This window comes from Kryptolebias marmoratus, linkage group LG4, assembly GCF_001649575.2.
Source record: "Kryptolebias marmoratus isolate JLee-2015 linkage group LG4, ASM164957v2, whole genome shotgun sequence".
Classification (NCBI taxonomy): domain Eukaryota; kingdom Metazoa; phylum Chordata; class Actinopteri; order Cyprinodontiformes; family Rivulidae; genus Kryptolebias; species Kryptolebias marmoratus.
Genome location: NC_051433.1, coordinates 3,604,474 through 3,626,006, shown reverse-complemented (window position 1 = coordinate 3,626,006; position 21,533 = coordinate 3,604,474). Strand labels below are relative to the sequence as shown.

Here is a 21,533-nt window from a genome sequence, read left to right as displayed (position 1 = left end):
GTTGTTGCCACTTTCTAAAACAACAGTTAGGGTCAGATTCAAACAAACGTGCAAATTATTATGCCACTTATACCAAACAGTGGTGAGGCTTTAGTTCTACTATTTCAGAAATGTGCTGCTCAACAAACACAAGTGCAATCACCTCATTTCAGTAATGGCTAAAATAGTCTAAAAAGATAAGCTCAAAGTCATGCTGAGCTGCATGAAAATACACAGAAATACAGAGCAGGCACACATATCAGAAGCTTTGCTCTCCAAAGTATAAAAAAAAGACTTTTTTATCCAGATTTCCATATCCAGAAATGAAGCAATTAAGACTAGTTTTATGATCTCACAAAGTAAAGAAAGCAGTCGATGTTCTTCAATGGTGAGTTTAGTGTTTGATGAACTCTTGCTGCATTAATATGCATATGTAGCTCAGAGAAAAAAGGGAAGGAGAACTTTCCAAGTATGAGAAGGAAATAAACCAAGACACAGAGCCTCTCACCGACAGTCACCTGCAGCCGTTCTTTACATCTACCTCAGGCTTCAGTGAACATGTTCAAACCCAACAAAAATACAATGGGGGAAAATAAAATATAAAAAAAGCTATTTTATGGTGTTAATTTGATGCTGGTGTTTGAAATCCTGCAAAAAATGCATGTTTTTTCACAAATGCTTTTTTGTGAATGTTCATTTGAAGATTTACATTAAATATTTAAACTATACACTTTCAGTATGACTGGTTCATATTTTTATTGTCTAGTTACAATGTCTTTACAATGTTTTACAATTAAAATGTAGAGGCAGAGAAACTCTTTCTACTTTAAAGGCATAGTCTGCTAATTTTTAAAGTAATATTCTATCTAATAATTATCAAAGGTATATTGGCAGCTGAGACATAAAGCACAGAATATGAAGAAAAGGGCAAAAGTTTTTGACCAGGCTAGACTAATGGCTAGCCAAATGAGGGCCCGTTGCTTATTGCTTTTCAGGCATATAAAACAACTCTTTCTTAAAAGTTAGTGTTAAAATGTGTGGAAAAAATGTTACATTAGCTACTATTAAATCTCTGCACTTTTGCATGACATTTGTTTAGTTTGTTGCTGTTTTCTCAAACGAATAAAATCTGCGTTACAATGAGAGTGTACGTATGTGTGAGGATCACAGACCCGCTGAAACAGATTGTGAATACGCCATTGGTGCTGAGGTTGCTGGATGTATTCGTCTACCTGATCAGAGCGTCTCCAAAAGGTTACTTAACTCCTAGTGACCTGAAACGTTCCTAGCCTCAACACCTTCAGCATTTAGACAGTCTATTTCAGTGGATCTATGCTCAGCGCACATTTGTATTGTAACACAGGTGTTGTTCAACTGAAAAAACTATGACAAATTTTAAAAAAAATGATGTAATGCAAATGTGTAGCAGTTTAATAATAGCTAATGCAGCAAACAATAAACAACAGGCCCTTGTTTGGCTAGTTTATATGACTGATGTCATGGCTGTAAAGGTACTAATAATTAATGACTATTAGACAGAACATCACTTTTAAAATTACCAGAATAGTCCTTTAATAGAAAAACCTTTTGTTCCAAGTTCCTATCTAGCAGGTAAAAATGGTATTAACAGGGATTTTTACAAAATATAGGCTTTTCATTAGTACATTTGTGGTGAAGCAGTAATAAAAGACTGGTATTATTATTACTTATGCATATCTTGATCATTGATTTTTATAGTGAGTTGACATTAGCAGTTAAAGCTGTTATATTATTTTCAGCTGTTTTACTGTAAAAATAACTGAGTTGCCAACTTACAAAATTCAGTAGTGTGGTACTGGTGAAATGGCAGTACTATGTCAATGATTTGCTGTGTTATTGGCTAATATAATACAATATGGCAATAAAGTTGTTACAGAATAAATGACCTGATATTCACAACTTTCCAGTCCAGCTGTCCCCTGACAGCTAATTAATGTGAAGGAGGATATCATCTTTACATGACACTTTCAGATTTAAATAACACCAAACATAAACACATCCACCATATTTTAGTCTCATTTCCTGAAAGACGAGTCTGAAGTGATCCCTGTGAGGTAGGAACCCTTTTTCATCAATCCGTTCTGTTTTCATGTTTCAACTTTCACAATGACTTTACTCTACTTTTTATGTGCATTTTCTTTTTCTGAATTTAGTAATAGGTTTCATATTTCTGAAGTTTATTTTCTACAGTATACATGTTGAAGGACCCAGACCAAGTATATCAAAAGACTACATGTTGCTGTAATTTATGAAAAATACATTCATTATATATTCATTATATATATATAAAGTCTACTAGGTTCTTACAACTTTTATTATTATTCACTGCATAATGTCTTAAAGTCGTTGGGGTTTTAAATTTAAAGAATTTTAAAAAGAATGATTTATGTACAGGTAAAAACCCATTACAAGTTTAAATGTGCAAAAGAGTTTTTGATGTTTAAAACTTAAATATTTAAAATGTTCTTTGGAAGACAGGATTCCATGAACTCCATGAACTCCATGAACTCCTCGTCTTCTAACTACAATGTGTCGAGCAGTCTGGGTGGTCGGGACACTGCGACCACAGCTGCAGCCAAAAATGTGATCGTCCTCGCTCTTGGCCTCATCATCAACTACATCAACGGCACACTGATTCACACCTTCAGGAAACACCAGGTCTGCATTTGTTTTATCAGTGATTTCAGTTCTTTCTGAATGATCAGTGCAGTTAAAATATTGCTTAGCATCATCAGCAAAATCAAATAAAATGAATGAAAACATTGAAAAGTAGATAGTTTTTTTTCTTTTACTCTTTTTCAGATTTTCTGCATGAATCCTCGTTACATCCTGTTCATCCATCTGGTGGTGAACGATATGATCCAGCTTACAACCGCAGTCAGCCTGTTTGTCATCAGCTATGTCTTCTACAAAATTAATGCTTCTGTCTGTTGCCTCATTATTGTTTTTGCTGTTTTCACCACCCTGAACACTCCAGTAAATTTAGCTGTAATGGCTGTGGAGTGCTACATCGCTGTGTGTTTCCCTCTGCGACACGCTGAGCTCTGCACCGTCAGACGAACATATATTCTGATTGTCTGTATTTGGGTTTTGAGCGCAGTGTCAATTATTCCTGATATCTTTCTTACTCTGGCAACGGAGCCTCTGCGGTTATTTTTTTCCTCAATATTTTGTGAAAGAGATAATCTTTTTCGGCACCCAGTAAGTTTACAAAAGAGGAACGTTTCTCATACAATATTTTTGACTGGAGTGTGGCTCACCCTTTTCTTTACCTACTTTAAGATCTTTTTTGCTGCTCAAGCAGCTAATTCAGCTGATAAAAGTGCAAATAAAGCTAGGAACACTATCCTGCTTCATAGCTTTCAGCTCCTGTTGTGTATGCTAACGTATGTAGGCCCTATGATAAAAACATATTTTATTCTTGTGTTCCCTCAATATTATGTTCAATTATTCTTTGTTTGGTTCATCATTGTCCAGATTCTCCCCAGGTTTATCAGTCCCATTGTTTATGGGTTACGGGACAAGACATTTAAACGGCATTTGAAAAAATACCTGCTGTGTACCATCAGAACAGACATTAAACTGTAGCCTTAGGTGAAACTCATGCTGGTGTAATAAATATCATATTAGACAGAATAAATAGAGGCATAATATTTGCACATCCTCTGTTTTCGTAACTACAGGATGCTGTGTAATGACCATCCTCTTGTTATTTTACCACAAAGTGCAGACATAAGTTTTAATTAACAAATGTAACAACTTGTAATGAGAGATAGTATCCTTTAAATTTTTTGCTCCTTTCTCCTTCAATTACTTATCGTTTAGCTTTAAAATGCATTGACATACTTTTTGTTTTGTTTTACTTGTTGGCAAATAGATATTTCTTCACAAATGCTTCAATAAATTGCTATTCAAAACAGAACAAATTTTGAATTTGTTGTCCTTAAGTTCTGATGCACTTGAGTAACAAATATGTTCAATAAAGAGAACTTAGCTATTGTTATAAAACACATATATCCCCAACATCTGATGAGGTTGTGTTTTATTCACCACTACTGGCACTCCAGCATACATATTTACCATTTTAGTAACTGAAGAAACCTTATTCTAAAGATCTTTTGTCTCATTATTGTCTTGGAACATAGTATAAAAAATAAAGTGGGTGTAAATATTACTTCAGAAAACATTGTTACACAATAAGCAAGGTAATGTTTTGACTAGTGTGATGGTCGTGGGATTTTTGGGTTAGTTTGGTGTTGTGAGTTTATCCTATAGTTTCATATTTATGTGTTTTTTGTTTGTTTTCTTGTCATTTCCTTGATCATTGTTCTCAGTTCACCTCAGCTCCACACTCTGTGTTTCATCTGTTATTAGCTCACATCTTCACTCAGTATTTACTTGTCCCAGTACCTAAACTACCAGGTTTTTTCCACTCACTGTCAGACGGTCCTTGTATCCTTTTTGCTGTGTATTCTGTGTTTTCTGAGTTCCCTGTTTGCTAGTTTTGCACTCAGTGGCACAGTTCATTTCTGTTTTTGACACCTGCCCTGGTCTTGGTTGATGATGACACCATAGCCCCAGTCCAGTTCTAAGTTAATGTGATGATAATGTTTGGGACAAATAATAAATAAGATTGAAGAAGATGCAAATACCAGATTATAGTCTCGTGTTGATCATCTGAGGTTCTGGACAGTAATGATGTGAAGAAGTAATTCTTCTCAACATTCCAATAAATACTACTAGATAAACTATTGATGCTATATGTAAGTCTTTTTTGCATAAATAAATTGTTTTTCATCCATAGAGTCTGTTTTATTTTATTTTTTTCTTAATTTTGGCTCATTATAATATGATAAAGCAATACCGCAGTAAAAATATTTAAAAAAAAGCTGCTCGATTTTCAAAAGTCGTTTTGGAGTTGCCTCCAGACAGTTAATTAATCTAATTAATACAAGAGAGGATACAATCCTTGCATCACACTTTGGCAGGACTTTAAACATAAACAGCACAAATAACAACATCAGCCATATTTCCCTCTCATATCCTGTCCGGTCAAAGTTGAGTCTGAAGTGATCTGTGAGGTAAGACAGCTTGTTGTCCATCTTTTCTGTAACTCTATGCTTTACTTTTTACTTTCTTAGTGCATGGCTTCACTAAAAAATTTTATGTGCATTTAATTCCTAAAATTGTCACTTTTTCTGTCATTTAAACATAATATATATTTCTTAGAGCACTAATTAAGGGCTGAACCAAGTATTTCAAAACACAACAAGTTGGTGTTCATCTATCCAAATAACTTCATAAAAGATCATGTTTGGGCTGTTATTTAAGGCAAATGTTATCTAAATTTAAACTTGTTAATATAATTAAATGTTTATGAATTTAAAAACTAAAACTATACTGTTATTTGTTTTTTTATGTTAAAATATATAAAAAACTTTTTTTCATTGTATTTCTGATGTTTTCTCAGCTTATTGTATTTATTTATGTGCATGCATCCTCCAACTATTCAACAAATGGCTCTTTTTCCTGAGTTTTAATCTATTGGATCAAGATTACATTTCTGTCTAAATAAATTTTTCTCTACTTTATCACCTGTTTTATCATTCCAGCTCAAGATGGAGATTTCATTGAAAATATATTAGATATACAGTATATCAGGCATATATAATTAAAATATTAAATATGAAGGCACTGGATTAGATTAGATATGAATTGTTCTGTTTTTATTGTCTTTTAAATTCTTTCTTGTTTATTTTCACTTTGGAGGTGACTTTTGTTGTGATTTGATTCTATATAAAGAAACCAAACTGGATTTAGTTAGTTTGACTTTAAGTCCATAACTTGGGGCACAGCAAATATTTCCAAAGTTGTCCCTATGTGGTTCTAACAGCTGCTGATAGATGGCAGCTTCTTATGTTCACAACAAGAGGGCTGCAGGTTCAAACCCCAGCTGGGGCCTTTCTATGTGGAGTTTGCATGTTCTCCCTGTGCAGACTGAAAATATACATGCTTTAACACTAAAATTGTCTCTAGATGAGAGTTGAATATCAGCTCCCTGTGATCCTGCACAGAAAAGTAGGTGAAGAAAATGTATGAATGCACTGCATATGTTATCACTAAATTTTCATCTGTCTTATTTTAATTTGTTGCTGGTTTGAAATGGTGGAATGTGTGTAAAGTGACAAATTAAAATAATGTGATGCAGCATAACTCAGCTTGGGTGTGTTAACAAATAAATTAAATTAAAAGTTAAAGATTCAAGAAAGTGTTTATTGTCATGTGCACAGCTGGAAACATGTTTCCCTGAGCAATGAAATGCTTTCTTTGCTGTCTATAATGAATGCCAAACAACAGTTAAGCTGACTCCAGTCAGGTGTTCAGAGATATTGACAAATAGATAAAAAATAAAATGAAATAATAGTCATACAAAATAGGATGTGCAAAAAGTATGTAAGACAATAAAAGTAATATAAAAATGTGTAAACAAGTTACAGCTAAGTGTGCAACCAGTAACAGTCTGCAACCCAGTAACAAGACAGCATGATTTTAGACATCAGTCACCTGTTTAGTAGCACTGATGGTGAGATAAGATGCTCTCAACCATGCAGCTGTAGAAGGTGCTGAGGATCTTAGGCGATATACCAAACCCACTCAGCCTCCTCAAAAAGTCCAGCCGCTGTTAGGCCCTCTAACCAGCTGTGTGGGGTTCAGAATCCAGGTGAGTTCCTCACTGATGTGGACACTCAGGTATTTGAGGCTGCTCACCCTCTCCACCTCAAGCTCTTGGATGAACAGTGGTTGATGAGGTCTCCTCTCCTTCCTCATGTCTACTATGTAGCTACTTTGATAAAGCTATTTTATTTGCTAAGAAAACATTAAAAGCAGAATGTGTTATAAAAATCTGAGGTTAACATATTATTCTCTTTTTTTTCAGGATAGGATTATTCCATCAGCACCATGAATTCCTCATCTTATAACTACAACGTGACGACCAGTCTGTTTATAATAGACCCCGTTAACATAGCTACAGCCAAAAATGTGATCGTCCTCGCTCTCGGCCTCATTATCAACTACATCAACAGCACACTGATTCACACCTTCAGAAAACACCAGGTCTGCATTTGTTGACACTGGGTTTTTTTTTGCTGCAAAATGTTCAAAACACTAAAATTAAGGGTTCTTTTCATGTCTTTCAGATATTCATCATGAACCCTCGTTACATCCTGTTCATCCATCTTGTTGTGAATGATATGATCCAGCTTACAATGTCAGTATCAATGTTTGTCATGAGTTACATCTTCTTCAGCATCAATGCTTTCCTCTGTTGCCTCATGGTTACCTTTGCCATTTTCACCACCCTGAACACTCCGTTAAATTTAGCTGTAATGGCTGTGGAGTGCTACATCGCTGTGTGTTTCCCTCTGCGACACGCTGAGATCTGCACCATCAAACGGACATATATTCTGATTGGTTGTATTTGGGCTCTGAGCTCAGTGTCAGTCATCCCCGAATTCCTTTTTCTTCTGGCAACAGAGCCTCTGTGGTTATTTTATTCCAAAACGTATTGTGGAGGATCACCTTTGTACCGACACCCAGCAAGTTTACTAAAGAGGGACATTACATATATGATTTGTTTATCTGGAGTTTGGCTCACCATTTTCTGTACCTACTTCAAGATCTTCTTCGCTGCTCGAGCAGCTAATTCAGCTGATGGGAAAGAAAAGAAGGCCAGGAATACTATCCTGCTTCATGGCTTTCAGGTCATGTTGTGTATGCTAACATATGTGGACCCTGTGGTCACAAGATCTATTATGGCATCTGTCCCTAATCATTTTCTTCAAATACATTTTGTTTGGTACATTGTTGTCCATATTCTTCCCAGGTTAATCAGCCCCATTGTGTATGGGCTACGAGACAAGACATTTAAACAGTATTTGAAAAAATACTATGTGCTATGTAGCATCAGACCAAACAACAAACTGTTTCCTTCAGTGAAACTTCGGCTGTTTTTCTAAATGGATCAGCTAAAACCACAATATTGGCATATTTTCTGCTTGATTAGTATCTATAGAATGCTGGGTAATGGCTTGGTATTTTACCATACCCCAGCACAGTAGTTACAAAATTTCAACTTTTGACCCACAAAATAAAATAAACCACAGTGCTTGCTGTGCTTGCTGGTTTGTATAAAAAACATAGCTAATAAGCAATTTAATAAAAATAAAACTTTATCACCTATTCTATTTTTTATTCATGTGACCACTGTTTTAATTTCTGCATAACAGTTAAGACAAAATATGCTATTAACAATGATTTTTTTCCATTAATTTGATTCCTGCAGACCTTTTCAAAACCCTACACTTAATGTTTCATGTCCCACCTCAGGGTCCCGACCCCAGCTTTGAGAACCTCTGCCCTATCAGACGACTCATAAAGAATTTTATCCCTCTGACTCTTCTCCTCTCTTCACCTTTGTTTTCCTATTTTAGAAACTGTAAGGGAGGAAAAAATAAAAACTACAAAAATAAATAAAGTTGTAATTAATTTAAGCCAATTTCTTTTGATTTTTTTGTAAAATATTTGCTATATTTATTATTATTTAGTGTAAAAGTGCATTTTTACATTAAAAGCTTCATTTAAAGAAGTTGATGTTTGTTGGAATTTTGAGCAGTAGCCATTCAGTTTCCTTGCATCCCAGTTAATAGCTATTAATTGCATGTGAGAATTAAATATTTATCAGTTTGATTTGTTCAGGTGTATTGACTGAATGTCAAACAAAGGTTCAATATTTGTAACATAGAGCATCCTAAAACAATTTGTGGTGGCTCTCAAGATTCAGTCACAAAAAAGTAGTGAATATGAAGAAGTTCTTGATGTTTAGAAATATTTAATATTGTGACAACAATTAAAGAACTTCTATATTTGGGTAAACAAGATGCTGTTTTTTACATAACACTTCCGACGATGGAAATCACTTGTTTTCCAGTCTGTAAACAGTATTTTGTGATATGCTGTCAATCTTGTGACAAAAATAAAGCTTAAAATAAATTCTCTGACATTCTGGATCACAGTTTACGTCCAATTTAGTCTCACATGCCACTGAATGTAATGACACACCCACCCACACACACACACACACACACACACACAATCTAAACCCTCGAATATTTATACCCCATGACTTTTCTTCCCCACTTATTGTTTGCCACATCATTAGGTGAGTCTGTTTGTCCTGTTCTTCTTTGTGTACAAATAGATAATTTATCACCTTGTGATCATGTTATACCAAATGAAATTTCCTATAAGGAATATATTTATCATAACAAAATTAGGTACTAATCACAAAATAATATCTCTGATTTACATGATTTGAAACTTGCTCCTGCTGTTATCAAATTAAATAATAAATGTGCTCAGATATTTCACTCCTGTACTTAGACTTTTAAATTGTTTTTACCTGTTTATCACAGCAAACCTTTTATATAAAATAACAGCAAAAAGAAAAAATGTATAAATTATATGTGATATGCTGTGTTTTGAAAAGTATTCAACTTGATTGTATTTTTTTTCTCATTTGAAGCATGTGATGAAAACACTTTTTGTATGTGGAAAAATAACAACCCTATTATAAAACTGAACTAATCTTCACAAAAAAATCATTTTTTGAGACAATTATTCAGATTTTGATGGTCATTTATTAATGATAGTCTAAATAAACCTGTTTAGATTAGTGCTTGAATGTATTATGTTTAACACTGTCAACATTTATTTAAGCTTTTCTGCTATACATTAAAACTTACAATAGTAATAATAGAAGTTATTGGCTTTGCTTTTTTCCAACAATTTTATTCTGCTCTAACACAACTGATGAATATTTTTCTTCAGTTTGGCAGAACATGTCATCTGTTGACCTCTGAGTTCTCTGATCACTGATATGAACGTCACAACAACTGTGATCCGGGACTCCTTGAGCGTAGCAATAACCAAGAATGTGATTACTGTTGTCCTCTCCCTCGTCGTCATCTTTATCAACAGCACTCTGGTGCACACGTTCAGAAAGCATCAGGTAGGAAATTTGTGACTTTGGTTGTTTGTGGTCAACAGTTTGAGAAACTCAGCTCATTTGTTTTTTTTTGTTGCTGTGAAAAACTTGACATGGCTTTTAACTTGCATAAAGTTTAATATAAAACATTTGTCTCATATTTTCAGCAAAATTAGTTTTTTATACGAAGCACTTTTTTTAAAAAAAAAAGGAAATCATCATAAATATATTTAAAAAAAACTCTTATAACACCACCTTTGACAAGATCACATTTTATACAACTTTGAGATTTTTCTATATTTTTTGTAGCTGATTTCTATTTCGTAGAAATCATACTTTCAAAGCATAAATAAAGGTTTTTATATTTTTAAACAATATTTAGATCACAGTTGTTTCAGGCTGATGGGAAAGCTTTCAGTTAGTTCTATCTGTTGCAGATTTAGATTTTTAAGATGTTTTTGTGGTTTATTGTATTTTGTGACCGCAGCTTTTTTCCTCCCATAGTATTTTTTTTTAATCTGTTGTTCCATCTTCCTTTAAAATGTTTTATGTTTCACTGCTGCAACTCAGATCTAAAGATCTATGCAGGTATGTGCACAGAGATGCTCCTTTCATAAAATTCTGTAATTTTATCACCTGCTGTCAAACTAAATGGCAAGCAATAATATTTTTGCCTACCTGTGTGAGTTTTTCAAACTCTGGCATATACTATGAATTAAGAAGCATGAATATTTTTAAAAGGTATTCATCGCAAAGTATGAAATCAAATATAAAAGGTTATCCTGAACTATATCAAATAGTGCAGTTAGAAAGGTTTTACTACAGTAGTTTTACAGAAATAATTATAGACTGTTCTGAAATGCAGGTATGCACTCAATGTAAACGAAGCACGTTCATATGCATACTTTACTTAACAAATCTGAGCATAAGTATGTATTAGTACATCAAAATTGTTGGACTTCTCCATCTTAAACAGTTATTTAATGGATGGCACCATTCTTGACCCATTTTTGGTCAGTTTGGCTGTTTTTATAGTTAAACAAACACAAAATTAAATAATTTATAAGTATGCAGATTTTGTTTTGTATTTTATGATATTTTGGGCAGTGGGGGGCAAGTGTTCATGATGTTGTAATGACTATGTTTAATCTGATAAAGATTTCCGATAAATACTCATTTATTCAGTCACAAATTTAAATTGTTGTTTTTTTGTTTGTTTGTCTGTTTGTTTCAGGTTTTCCACATGAATTCTCGTTACATTCTCTACATCCATCTGGTGATGAACGATATCATCATGTTAGCACTGACCATCCTCCTTCAAGTCCTGAGTTACATCCTGTTTACTCTTAATCTCTCTTTTTGCATCATTTTGCTAATGATTGCCATTTCCTCTAACCTAAACAACCCTTTAACCCTTGCTGCCATGGCCCTGGAGTGTTACCTGGCCATATGTTTTCCTCTCCGCCACCCACAGATCTGCACTGTCAGGAAGACGTACGTTGTGATAGGTGTGATATGGCTCCTGAGTTTTCTTACAATCCTACCAGATCTGTTTGTAATCTTGGCCACAAGACCTGCAGAATATTTTCATTCCAGGGTTTTCTGCATGTGGGGAAATATTTTTACAGACCCGCATCTTGAAAAGAAAAAAGTTCTATCAAACATTTTATATTTGGTTTTGGTTTGGCTCATTCTTTTCTATTCTTACTTTAGGATTCTTTTCACTGCACAAGCAGTTTCTGCAAGTGCCAAAAAAGCAAGAAACACCATCCTGCTGCACGGCTTTCAGCTGCTGTTGTGTATGCTGAGCTATATTCATAAAATAATGGAACAGGGCCTCAGTAGTTTGTTCCCAAAAGACACTCTAATCATTCGCTACATGTTTGCTCTACTGATTCAGATAATACCAAGACTCATCAGCCCAATGGTTTATGGAATAAGGGACAAGATGTTCAGACAGTATCTGAAGCGGTACCTGGTACCCGTAACAAACACAAACATTCATCCTGAAAAGATGCAAAAGAGGCAAATATGAGTAAATCATCAAGGTTTTAGCAAAAACAAAAATGGGATTTTCAGATAATTTGAAACTGCTCAGTTTGACAAATTATATATATATATATATATATATATATTTGTTTTATATTTGTTTTTGAGGTTCACTAGAAACTTATTTTTATCATTATACCAGCTTCATATTACACATTTTTCTTCTATACACAAACTTCATGTAAATTTAAGTCTTGTTTTACTGACACTGATGAAAAAATATGATATATGTATAAGAAATTGCAGAGGTCTTTTGTATTCTTTAATTCTCTAAGGTCCCTTACTTCCACAGCCAAGTTTCTCTGTTTGTGTCTTTTGTACAATTCTTTGTTTATTCTCTGAAAATGTTTCTTTGTGGAACAGTTCCTGATGCATGAAATTAAACTTTGAACTGGAAGTTATTATTATTATTATTATTATTATTATTATTATTATTATTGTATTTCTTGATTATGCTTACAAATTAAAGTTCTCTTCTCTCTTATAGTTTGATTTGTATAGTATTCAAATTTCTGTATAGCTGTCAGGTTGGGTAGAGACTCATTCTAAATGCAGGAAAAACGATTTATTATTTAAAATAAAAGAAACAAAAAGCTAACAAGGCAGCAAACTAAACTAAATACAAAACATAAACTAATTCTATGACCTGAGGCAAACATGAGGAAAACAAGATGGTGAGAAAAACACAACAATGGACCAGTGAGTACAAGGAGGAAATGAGCAGGTTTTAAAGCAGAGGGTAATTAGGAGAAGTGGGCACAGGTGAGTGATTACAATTACAAGCAGGTGGAGATGGGCGTGGCAGGTAAACAAGGGATGACAGAGGACAAGTGAATAATGACATGAAACAAAGACACAAGGAACAACGATTGAACAAAACCAAGACTAAACATGAAGGCAACTAAATAACAAAATAAAAGAAACAATAAACCCAAACAAACCCCAAATCCTCACAATAGCAATATATAATAAACACATTAGTGCATATTGGTTAAAAAATAAATCATAGACAAAATGACAATGTACCTTTCAAGCAATAGAATTGCTTAAAGAACATCTTAAATTTAGGGCATTTTTTGGGCAGGCCTGCTATTATACACAAATAACCCCCATGATGCCCCTGATGCAGTTTTTAACACATTTAGAGCAATTATTTAGAGATATACAGTGCATCCTTCACAAATGTGTGTATTAACTTAGAATCTAATATATAATTAGCCTAATAAATTAGTGTAAAAATGTCTAAAAAGTTAGAAATCATTTGCAACAGTAAGCAGAAAACAAGTTGAAAATGACAACTTAGGTCATGTTTTAGTGTAAATAAGAAAAATAAATATCACAAGATGAGAAAAAACATTTTATTAACATCATGTTTATCATTACAACAACTGAAGGCTATCATCATCATCATCATCATCATCATCATCATCATCATCATCATCATCATCATCATCATCATCATCGTCATCATCATCATAAGCTTTCCCTCTGGTTAGAGTTTATAAAGACTCATCTCTTCAGCTCTCTGCTGTCTGTATCTCACCTGAAGTCAGGTAAGGACCTTAACATGAGTTTGCTTTTATCTCAACAATCATATATTTACATTTCATATTAATTCAAGTCTCTTTTAAACCTAATATATTGTGGAATATATATTGTTATGTTTTATATTGCAGTGATTTGTGCAAAGCTGTGTTTCTTTTTAAAAAGAGTCTGCATTCAAGGTGGAATTGTTGTGATACATGTTTTACAAAATTGTGCAAAATTATGTAAATTTTGCACACTTTTACTCTAAAACTACAATTGTCTGTCTTGAGTGTTGCACTTTTTAAATTTTTTAAATTTTTAATATAAAATGGTTATATTAAACTCAAGGTTTAATGCTTTTGTTTCTTTTTATTTTGCACATCTTTTCTCAGCTCTCGATGAAACATGAGCTCATCAGAGGGTCTCAGAGGAAACACCACTTCCCCTTTACAGGTCTGATGAAAGAGTTAGGTTTTAAAATAAATATTAAATCAATGAAGATAAATTCTGTGATTATGTTTGAATGTTTTGTTATTTCCTTTGAGAAAACATGCATAAAACATTTCATGGTAAAGTACATTTATCAGCTCTTTGAATGATAACAAAACTAAACTAAGAAAATTGTCACATCTCAAAGGAAAAAGGTTACACACAAACTCCATGTTCCAGTAAAATTCGTAATCCACAAATGTGCCATAAAGAGCTTTTTTTAGTAAATTAAAGGCATTGCTGAATTGTCTTATGAAGTTTGATTATTTCTAAATTGACTTTTTCTCTGTGATGCAGAAAAACTGATCTATAAATATGAACTGATGTAAGAACTTTGTGATTAAAGAAAAAAATTAGCGCTTGTATGTATACTTTGCTGAAGCATCTGACCTGACTTTCTACTTTGTCCCTTTTTGTGTAGCTCGTGCTCATCAGAGATACTTTCACCACAGCGTTTGTGAAGAACCTGATCGTGGTTCTGGTCTGGCTCATCCTCACTTACATCAACAGCACTTTGGTTGCCACATTTTTTAAACACCAGGTACACACAGAAACACATCTGCTCAAAGATTTAAAAAATGTCTGACTGCAATCTGTTGTTGTTATAACTCCATCTTATCTCAACACAAGCTGATCTTAATGTAAAACTCTGGCATGAAAGGTGGTGTGTGATGTGCATGTTTTCAAGGAATACTAGGCTTTTAATCCAACACCTCCCTTCCTCTTTTTTTGTTTTCCAACAGATTTTTTGTAAAGATCCTCGTTACATCCTCTTCATCCACATGGTGATTAATGATGGTGTTCAGCTGACTGTGGCCATCACTCTTTTCATCCTCAGCTACATTTTCTACAAGATTAATGTCTCTTTCTGTTGCTTCTTTGTCCTGGTGGCGGTCTTCACCACCAGAAACACTCTGGTTAACTTAGCCAGCATGGCCATAGAGCGCTACATTGCCATTTGTGAGCCTCTACGGTACTCTCAGATCTGCACAGTGAGGAGGACCTACATGGTCATTGGATTGATTTGGTTCATCTGTGTGGCTCCTGATATAACAGATCTGTTTGTGACTCTGGCAACTGAACCTCTGAGCTTCTTTCACGAATCTGTGTTCTGCTTACGTCAGAATGTATTCAAAAACCCGATCCTGGCTGAAAAAAGAAAAGCCTTTGACATAATCTATTTCTCCTTTGTGTTTCTGATTCTGGTCTTCACCTACTTGAGGATCGTGTTTGCAGCCAGGGCCCTTTCAACAGAGAAAACATCAGCCAAGAAAGCCAGAAACACCATCCTCCTTCACGGTTTCCAGCTGGCCATGTGCATGCTATCCTATGTCTCCCCGAGCGTGGAGATCATTCTGCACGTCATCTTTCCGGGTCAGATCCTTGAGATCAGATTTGCAAACTACCTGATTGTCTACATTCTGCCTCGGTTCCTGAGCCCAATCATTTATGGTGTTAGAGACCAGAAGTTTAGGAAACACCTCAGGATGTACCTTCTGTGCTGCAGGTGCAACTACACAGTAAAGAAAGTGAACCCAGTGGACAGAGATGGCATGTAAAATTCTTTTATAAAATGTTTAAGTAAACTCTTTATTGAATAAGCCTGTTTTAATTGGAGAAAAAAAATAGAATAAAACATTCAGAAATGAGAACTTGGCAGATGGAAAAAACTAATATTGCATGTTTTTATGAATGAATTGAAGATATTAAAGGTACTCGTTGCAAAGTATGAAATCAAACATAAAAAGTTAATCTTGAACTTTTTTCAAATGGTGCAGTTTGAAAGAGTTTACTTCAGTTGCTTTACAGATATATTATTATGCAGTTTTGAAATGTGGGTCCACACTCAATGTAAACAAATCACTTGGCTGAATCAAAACCCCCTGGAAGTTTGAGTGACCTATATTAGGTCTTGTTGGAGGAGGTGGAAAGGAAAGCTAGATTTATAAAGCAAACATGTTATGAAGGAGGACATAATGCTACTAAAATCCTGGCTAGAAGCATAAAGAAACAGCAGGCATTAAGTAATGCACATAAAATGAGAGGCCTACTAACCAATAAAATCCTATATAAATCAGAAGAAATAAAAAGGATATTTGAGTACTACAGTAGCTTCTACACACGTCCTCCCTGTGTAGGAGAGGAAGCCATGAAAGGGATTTTAGACAAATTAGATCTACCAGCAAGAGGCACAAAACAAAATGCAATACTGACTTAAAAAATGACTGTTGAAGAGATAAAACATAGGCAATTAGGCAGGCTAAGTGAGGATATCACCAGGAGCAAATGGACTGGGGGCATCTTTTTATAAGAGCTTTTAAAGAAGAGTTAATCTCACTATTAGATGATTCATTTAACTATAGTTTCAGTCAGGCAAATCCAACTGGGAGAGGGGAATACATGAGCATGTCTAGAAGGTGTTTTATTTTAGTATATGCAACTTTATGCAACTCAGAATTTAAAGTGTTATTTTTCAGTTCAGATGTATTATTGTCTTAGGAATTAATGCATGTTTATTAACATGTATCATGTGACACCTCTGCGCTCAACCTATCACTATAACTGATCAGTACGGTTCTCAACACAAACTATAAACACCTCGAGGTTCTTTATAAACGAGCCTCCAGGCTGCAGGAGGAGGCAGCTGATTTCCTCAGTGAGGGTCTCATCAGCTGTTTGTCTGTGAGTCAATAACTGCACTTTTTATGTAAAAGCTTAAGGATGCAGCAAATTTTGTGATAAAAAAAGATTTGTTTGAAATGATTTAAAAGGAACATTTAAATGCTGGTAAAACTAAACAATTATTTCATGTGAGGAGCTATATTAAGATTTATTTTGTTTTGTTTAATGCATTCCTAATTTTTAAAACAGACTCCAACCTAATTATGAGCTACTGAACAAGGTAAGTTTATGTTTTTCTGCATGTCATTTTTGTGGGCAAGATCAGTATAAACCTATTGAGAAATACTATTTATAATTATTATACTGTCCAACTAAATGAATGAATGAACATTTATACATGCTTACATGTAAAAGTCTGAAATTTGCCTCCAGTCTGATGATTTATTATGATATTAAACAGTTTTAACTTAAAAACATGTGACTTCCAGCATTTATTTGGTTTCATGCATCTAACTGATGATTTGTTTTCTAAGAATTTTCTTTGATATATTTGTTTATGCAAAATACAGACGTGCTCTAAAAAATAAAAATAACATTAGTTATCTGTGCAAACTTTTAGAAAGCTGTCTGGTGATAGATCTAAAAACTTTGTTAAAAAAAATCAAAGTAAACGTCATTCTAAAATTTAATCAAACTTATAATACTCTTTTTTTTTTATAGATTCCATCTGTGTGTCCCCTCCGACAGTGAGGAGGAGATGTTGAACTCCTCCAGGACCTTGGACCTCCTCCTGAGTAACTGCAGCTCTGTGCAGACAGGGGATGATGTGGCTGCACCTAAGGACAGCTTCTCTAATGCCCTGGCTAAAAACATAGTGGCCATGTTGGTGTGGTTGGCCCTCAGCATCATCAACAGCAGCATGCTGACCACCTTTCTGCGACACAGGTACTTATTCACTGCAGGTCCGATTGTGTGTGTTATTACTGGACACAAACAAAACTACAAAACCCCTTCTGTTCAGTCATGTGGGGCTTAAAGAATCCAACTATGAAGGTAAACAAAAGAACCACTAAATGTTTATTACAGATGCACATAATGTAAAACAGCCACTTAAAGTAAGATATTTTACTTTATTTGGATCCAATCTGCAAAGAATAACAAAGTTTAATTAACTTAATTCTTAACTTTGCTGCGAGATTGAAAAATTACTATTTTGTTTTTATAATTATTTAATAATAATGACCTCACAAACACAAAAGTGTCCATTTCTCTCTCAGCTCTTTGTCTTTGACCTAATAGCCTGTTCTACGAGAACCCGCGTTACATCATGTTTATCTGCATGGTGGTGAATGATGCCCTGCAGCTGACGCTCGTAACAACTCTTTATGTGGTCAGCTACATCTTCAGGAAGATCCACGCCTCCGTCTGTTGCATTCTGGTAAATCAATCCTAATTTTCATATTTATATGTTCACCAAACATTGTGTAATTTGTTTTTAAATGTTTTACATTTCAGGTCAATTATAGCTGCTAGACGGTTTTTAAAACCATTGATTCTCTTACTTTCACACAAGGAAATTAATGTTGTATTTATTGTATGGACTAATTGTAATACATAAAAACATAGGAAAAGGAGAACAATTATATTCACTGTTTCTCTAAACAATTTATACACAGTATAATGATTTAAATAACATATCTTCTTCTAAGAAGTCCTGAAAAAGAGTCCTTGCACAATGATATTAATCACTACAGGACTTTTCTGATGGGAAACTTTGAACTGGTTGCGCAATCCAGACTGACTTTTTTCCACTTGACCAGGCAGTATAATACACAGATTCTGTGTAATCTCAAATACATCCCCTGGTAATTGAACAAACTTTGCTTTTAAGAAAAAAAAAAAAAAAAAGGGGGGGGGGGGAGTTATGTGAATCTATGGGAAACATTGGAACAAGCAATAAATCTTAGCAATAAAGAATCTTAATTTTAATCCCCTTAGATTAGGTGTAATTATGTTAAAAGATGTTTTTTAAGCCTCGGAGGGAAACCTAAGTGTTTACAAACTGCTGCATTTTACAGCATATTTCTATATTTATTCAGTTTTAAAATTTTCTGAAAGAAGAACAAATCTGCTCCATCCTCAGGTGATGATGGCGGTCCTCACCACCCGCTCCACCCCTCTCATCCTGGCCGGCATGGCCCTGGAGCGCTTCATCTCTATCTGCTTCCCCCTGCGCTACAGCCAGGTGTGCACCATCCCCCGCACCCTCATCCTCATCAGTGTCATCCTCACCCTCACCGCCACTCCTCCACTCACAGACCTCCTCATCACCGTCGTCAAAGAGCCTCCGAGTTTCTTCCACACCATAGTTTTTTGTGACCACAGTCTTCTGTTCCGCCATTGGTCCATCTACTACAAGAACTGTGTGTTTGACGGTTTGTTCCTGTCCTTCGTGGTTCTGATGCTGCTCTACACCTACTGCAAGATCATGCTGGCAGCTCGAGCTGCCTCAACCAGCCTGACGTCAGTGAAGAGAGCCAGGAACACCGTGCTGCTTCACTGGGGCCAGGTGGGCATTATACAAAAAAAACAGTGGCAATTTATAGTACAACACAGTACATCCCTGGTACTTACTGGGTACATACTGGTACCTACAGTGTAGATGCATATACCATGTAAACACAATGCCCAGAAAGTTACAGTTAAATACTTGGTGCATACCCTGGAGGTAACTGGTACTTATTGGATAAGTAGCAGATACATACCCATAAGGTACCAGGTACATACCCTGTAAGTACCATGCATGTGCCACGTAAGTACCAGGTATTTACTAGGTAATCATCATTAGATACCAACAGAGAACTTGTGATTTTAATCCATCATTTTGCTTTTATTTTCTGTTTCCTGAGCATAAAAACTTTTGCAATCACGGTAAAAAAAAAAAAAAAAAAGTGAATCTGTTCATTGTTCCCTTCCCCTCCTGTGACCTCAGCTGCTGCTGTGCATGCTCGCCTTCGTGGTTCCCTCTCTGCAGGCCGCTCTGATCTCCATCTTCCCCAGGCTGAGCCTGGAGATCCGCTACGTCTTCTACCTGCTCGTCTACATCATCCCTCGTTTCCTGAGCCCGGTTATTTACGGCTTTCGGGACGAGCTCTTCAGGAAGTACTGGATCCAGCACCTGTTTTGTCGGAGTCAGAGCATTGTTAGGATCAGGGCTGTGGTGTTGAAACCATCACTTCAGGAAACATGAAACCCACCCATCAGTCAGTGTCCTGCCGAAGAGATCTGGGTCCAATTCACATCTGTTCCGTATGATGGGACTCAAAGATTTAAGGCCTTGATTTGTTTTAAATTTCTGCCTTCTCATGGAGTGATTATAAATGCTGAATTAGTTGTGTAATATAGAAGAAACATGGTCACTTTTTCAAAATAAAATATTTTATGACCATTGCTAATATATTACGATTAAATCTACTGAAAAGAAGTTAAAAAAAGAACAAGGTAAATCCAAAAATGATTTGTCTCTTTTGTTTCTATATAAATTTGGAAGCTATCTGTTTTTTGTTTGCTTGTTGAATGAGTCCCTTTGTGTTTTATGTTATCTGAGTGGAATAGAAAACAAAGAGCACTGTTTGTTCTGAAACATAACCATAGAAAAACGGTGCTTCAAAAGTTGTGAGTTCAATAAATAACTCTGGAAAGTTTAAAAGGCACATCAAGACAAAGATTTTTTTTAACATTTTAAATGACTTAAAATAAATATACAAGAAAAATAACTTGGATAAACATTAAGATAAGTAATATTTAGTCTAACTATTTCTATAAGACACAACAACCTGATTATTTTGCAATAATACATAGATACACCATTATTTCCTAAAAAAAAATATATATATATATATATATATATATATATTAGAGATTATATATGAAAAACACATTTTAGATGGTGTGATCTGGAGGCAAAAGTTACCTAAAAACAAGAAATTAGGTTAATAAAAATTTATGGTAAGTAAAATAAAGTAGTTTCCAGCACGTTTCTCCAAACGAAGAAAATTAGGATGTTGCAATTCTTCATTTCGACCACTAGATGGCGCTAATACATAATTCAAAACGAAGTCAAACACGCTGAAGGTGTTTCGGTTGTTTCGATCTCATTCCGGAAAGTGTCGGAAAAAGCCGAAGACTCCCCCTGAGAGAGACGAAGACAAATGGGAGTTCAGCTGGAAGAACGCTGCCCACAGTTGACTGGTATCTCTTCTCAACAGTTACGAGTTGCGGGAGGAGGAGAAGGTTTGGATTTTTACGGGAAGAAAACATTTTTTTCCCCTCTCTGATTCAGGTTTGAGGTTCAAATGAGTTTTTATGCGGAAGTGTAAAACTTAAAACGCATCATGGGGTGAATCTGAAGATGAGGATGCTGTTCCGGTGATGAAGACAGGTCGTGACAAAACTCACAGGTACGTCCACAATGAAACACAGTGCACTTGTGAAGTAAATGAATTAATTGAAGGGATCAGAAAACTGATTCACTTCACCGCATGAAGGTGTTTGAGTTGTTGGTTCTTGCAGCTGCGTCTCTCCACCGCTGTGTTTTCCAGACAAAGTGTTAAATTATAGATCAACTTTATATTTGTGTATGTGCAACATGTGCATCTCAGCATGGCTTCATCATCTAATTACTCACACAGAAACACACAATAGGTCACATGATTGTCCCTGTTTGTTTCCCTGCTGTGAGTATTAAAGAAAAATGACTCTAATGTTTAACTGGTATTAGGTT

The 21,533-nt window shown here is 35.0% G+C and overlaps 6 protein-coding genes across 6 annotated transcripts in view; all 6 read left to right on the top strand.

The window, feature by feature from the left end:
* The first annotated feature begins 2,502 nt into the window (after nucleotides 1-2,502).
* LOC108244914 (odorant receptor 131-2-like) lies at nucleotides 2,503-3,606 on the top strand. The gene is made up of 2 exons (XM_017431455.1): nucleotides 2,503-2,676; nucleotides 2,821-3,606. Exons 1-2 carry the CDS (start codon nucleotides 2,503-2,505, stop codon nucleotides 3,604-3,606), a joined length of 960 nt encoding a protein of 319 aa, XP_017286944.1.
* Nucleotides 3,607-5,062: 1,456 nt separating this feature from the next.
* On the top strand, nucleotides 5,063-8,516 carry LOC108244926 (odorant receptor 131-2-like). The gene is made up of 3 exons (XM_017431470.3): nucleotides 5,063-5,099; nucleotides 6,956-7,134; nucleotides 7,218-8,516. Exons 2-3 carry the CDS (start codon nucleotides 6,979-6,981, stop codon nucleotides 8,034-8,036), a joined length of 975 nt encoding a protein of 324 aa, XP_017286959.1. The 5' UTR covers nucleotides 5,063-5,099; nucleotides 6,956-6,978; the 3' UTR covers nucleotides 8,037-8,516.
* A 1,439-nt stretch (nucleotides 8,517-9,955) lies between these two features.
* On the top strand, nucleotides 9,956-12,098 carry LOC108244913 (odorant receptor 131-2-like). Its single transcript, XM_017431454.3, has 2 exons — nucleotides 9,956-10,087; nucleotides 11,298-12,098. Exons 1-2 carry the CDS (start codon nucleotides 9,956-9,958, stop codon nucleotides 12,096-12,098), a joined length of 933 nt encoding a protein of 310 aa, XP_017286943.1.
* A 2,779-nt stretch (nucleotides 12,099-14,877) lies between these two features.
* Nucleotides 14,878-15,687, top strand: LOC108244912 (odorant receptor 131-2-like). The gene has a single exon (XM_017431453.3). The coding sequence runs from the start codon at nucleotides 14,911-14,913 to the stop codon at nucleotides 15,685-15,687; it is 777 nt and encodes a 258-aa protein (XP_017286942.2). The 5' UTR covers nucleotides 14,878-14,910.
* Nucleotides 15,688-17,615: 1,928 nt separating this feature from the next.
* Nucleotides 17,616-20,125, top strand: LOC108244930 (odorant receptor 131-2-like). Its single transcript, XM_025009421.2, has 4 exons — nucleotides 17,616-17,695; nucleotides 18,050-18,188; nucleotides 18,894-19,319; nucleotides 19,743-20,125. Exons 1-4 carry the CDS (start codon nucleotides 17,631-17,633, stop codon nucleotides 19,998-20,000), a joined length of 888 nt encoding a protein of 295 aa, XP_024865189.1. The 5' UTR covers nucleotides 17,616-17,630; the 3' UTR covers nucleotides 20,001-20,125.
* An 814-nt stretch (nucleotides 20,126-20,939) lies between these two features.
* The window catches only part of si:dkey-43k4.5 (potassium voltage-gated channel subfamily S member 2), a 14,018-nt gene continuing 13,424 nt past the window's right edge, over nucleotides 20,940-21,533 (top strand). The window contains exon 1 of the mRNA XM_017431437.3: nucleotides 20,940-21,210. The gene's annotated coding sequence lies outside the window, so the exon portion shown is untranslated. The remainder of the gene's footprint in view (nucleotides 21,211-21,533) is intronic.

Bases quoted from the DNA above. Each gene is read 5' to 3' on its own strand.
- LOC108244914 (XM_017431455.1), top strand. From the start codon at position 2,503: ATGAACTCCATGAACTCCATGAACTCCTCGTCTTCTAACTACAATGTG. The intron at 2,677-2,820 runs GTCTGCATTTGT...ACTCTTTTTCAG, and splicing joins ACACCTTCAGGAAACACCAG to ATTTTCTGCATGAATCCTCG.
- LOC108244926 (XM_017431470.3), top strand. From the start codon at position 6,979: ATGAATTCCTCATCTTATAACTACAACGTGACGACCAGTCTGTTTATA. The intron at 7,135-7,217 runs GTCTGCATTTGT...CATGTCTTTCAG, and splicing joins ACACCTTCAGAAAACACCAG to ATATTCATCATGAACCCTCG.
- LOC108244913 (XM_017431454.3), top strand. From the start codon at position 9,956: ATGAACGTCACAACAACTGTGATCCGGGACTCCTTGAGCGTAGCAATA. The intron at 10,088-11,297 runs GTAGGAAATTTG...TGTTTGTTTCAG, and splicing joins ACACGTTCAGAAAGCATCAG to GTTTTCCACATGAATTCTCG.
- LOC108244912 (XM_017431453.3), top strand. From the start codon at position 14,911: ATGGTGATTAATGATGGTGTTCAGCTGACTGTGGCCATCACTCTTTTC.
- LOC108244930 (XM_025009421.2), top strand. From the start codon at position 17,631: ATGTTGGTGTGGTTGGCCCTCAGCATCATCAACAGCAGCATGCTGACC. The intron at 18,189-18,893 runs GTAAATCAATCC...CTCCATCCTCAG, and splicing joins CCTCCGTCTGTTGCATTCTG to GTGATGATGGCGGTCCTCAC. The intron at 19,320-19,742 runs GTGGGCATTATA...CTGTGACCTCAG, and splicing joins TGCTGCTTCACTGGGGCCAG to CTGCTGCTGTGCATGCTCGC.